General features: G+C 40.3%; 1 protein-coding gene across 1 annotated transcript; it reads left to right on the top strand.

Moving 5' to 3' along the window:
- The first annotated feature begins 549 nt into the window (after positions 1-549).
- LOC148737215 (uncharacterized) lies at positions 550-2,338 on the top strand. The gene is made up of 3 exons (XM_088749280.1): positions 550-611; positions 1,808-2,040; positions 2,274-2,338. Exons 1-3 carry the CDS (start codon positions 550-552, stop codon positions 2,336-2,338), a joined length of 360 nt encoding a protein of 119 aa, XP_088605406.1.

Below are 2,338 nucleotides of genomic sequence, written 5' to 3'. Positions count from 1 at the left end.
AAGCCTTCCAGGATCATTTCATCCACAGGAAAAATGAAATTTATTTCACGTCTTTCAGTGTAAATTGTTATAAAGTTTTGTACGGAAAAAAGAACTTAATACATCAAAATTTTCGTCGCTCTCAGCGTGAGGCTAGTTGCGCCCATCTTAATCGAAAGACAAAAACTAAACTTTTCGCTTTAACCATTTTTACTTGATATAAGTTGTTATCATGCGTGATTCTGTATATGAAAGAATAAATCAAAGACATTCTCTGTAGCCCCTATATGGTAACAGAACTGAGTGGAGTCCAATTTGGCCCGTAATCATTGGACGGACGCGAAGCGGGAGTCTAGTCTGCTAATCGTTCTTTTAGTGACAGGACAGAATTGGACGACGCGAAGTCCTGTTCCCAATTAATCTAAACTATGACAAAATTTGAGAGAGAAACTAAACATCGGTTATACGTTTTCATGAAACAACAACAGTTAGCACCGCAAAATGGGCGACAGTAGCGCGCGCACATGACGCGTATTGCCACTTACACAGGCATGAAGTGTCAACTGTCCTATGACACTAAACGATGACAAGGAGGACGCGTACATTGTCTTATTAGTGCTCGAATCGGGCTGGTAATGACCTATTACGCTCGAGAATTTCGTTATAGTTTTGATTACTGTTAGAACATTACTCAACGATACTGGTTAAATTTTACCCCCATAGGGAATAAATTATTTTATGCAGCTAGCTACGCCTCATAATGTTTACTACTAAGGGTCAGTTTACATACGGGATTCTTAGTGATGAGTACTCAAGTCCATACAGGCCAAGTTTCAGGCCTCTTTTTCTCAGCTTTAGTGCTAAAACGTTTTTCCCTCTCTCTTTCTTCTCAAGGTAGCTCATTCATTTTGGGTATGGTGTAGGTTTTCCCTCACCTTTGCTGGAAATAAATAACAACTCTAGATAATGCAATTCAGTTGAGTTGTTAGCAAATGAACGGCCGCGACTGTAGAAAAGATAAGGGAAAATCTTGATCTCATTTTTGAAATTATTCCCAGCATGATTCCACCAAAGTGCTGTGAACTTCTGCCGCCGGAGTAGAAACCATCTATTTTACCTCCTAAAAAAAATAATGAAAAAATGATAGGAGGGATATATCCAATTACTCTCTCTTCTTTTCAACATAGATTGACTGAAAAGGGGTACAGGATTTAGCTGAATTTCCATGGTTTAAAGTGTGTTTGAAAGCTTTTACCTAATTAAAGTAATCTAAAACGAAGTATTTGAGAAGTAAGCTAACACAATAACGATTAGGAATAAAACTGGTACTGAAATACAACTGTATGTTGTCATAATAAGTCTACTCAGCTGAATTACTAATATTAGCAATCTGTGTGCCTTGTCCGTCGCTTGCCCGCTGACCATATGAATTGTTGTGCTCGTACTAGCATCACATCCTTCATGTCTGAAAGTGACCGTTTCTATCCCTCCTCCGGCTCCTGCTATTATAAAAGGCGCATTATCAGTTTCTCTCACTACGAAGGTGCCTCCGCCTCCTCCTGCTGAATTACAGACGTTGTTGATTCCACCTTCACGGCCAACAAGAATGCGGATGATCTCACTTTTAGTTAAGGAGAAATTGCCGATCCTTCTTACACCTCTCCCTCGGTACTCAACATTGTTACTAGATAATCCGTACCCTCCTGCTGCACCTATTGCTTCTAGTCTGTTGTCATAAGTGTACGGCACAATCCGAGTTGGATTCCGCTGGACAGTGTAACTTGTCCGTCGTGATCCTGACCTGACTATCGAAGTGACAACTCAGCAGTGAGACGTCAATTTCTGATATGATGCTGCGAGGACACGCTTTTAAGACGATCACTGGAGCGGCATATGTTGATGTGTGTTTAAGAGAATGTCATCGTGACATGACATGCCAAAGCTTCAACTACGTCCTTACTCAAGACAAGTTTGAGCTGAGTAACCGCACCAAAGAAGCCATACCTAAAGATTTTGTACCCAACTCTGAGAGATATTACTTCAGACGAAGTATCAACGGAGGTGAGTCCTCTGAAAGCGAAACTATTTACATGCAGGTTAAAGGGGATAGCTGGAGGAGGGAGTATTACAAGATAATTCGGTATTTTCAACTGAGTTATTAACGTAAATTGGCTTTAGATGCTCTTTATGGTGGTAAACTTGCCTTATTAACCACTCAGTTAATAATATCAAACTATTTACATGGTGAACTGTCTTGGATGGGAATGATGCTGCGCTATTTTCTTACTTTCCAGTTCAACTTGGTTCAATCAAAAGGCTGCCAGCTGATTCGTGCAAAGAGATCAACGCGAGTGAATGA

The sequence above is a fragment of the Stylophora pistillata genome, chromosome 2 (genome assembly GCF_964205215.1).
Source record: "Stylophora pistillata chromosome 2, jaStyPist1.2, whole genome shotgun sequence".
In the NCBI taxonomy this organism is placed as follows: Eukaryota; Metazoa; Cnidaria; class Anthozoa; order Scleractinia; family Pocilloporidae; genus Stylophora; species Stylophora pistillata.
This window is presented reverse-complemented; position numbering and strand designations above follow the sequence as displayed.

Bases quoted from the DNA above. Each gene is read 5' to 3' on its own strand.
- LOC148737215 (XM_088749280.1), top strand. From the start codon at position 550: ATGACACTAAACGATGACAAGGAGGACGCGTACATTGTCTTATTAGTG. The intron at 612-1,807 runs GTAATGACCTAT...ACAACTCAGCAG, and splicing joins TTAGTGCTCGAATCGGGCTG to TGAGACGTCAATTTCTGATA. The intron at 2,041-2,273 runs GTGAGTCCTCTG...CTTACTTTCCAG, and splicing joins CAGACGAAGTATCAACGGAG to TTCAACTTGGTTCAATCAAA.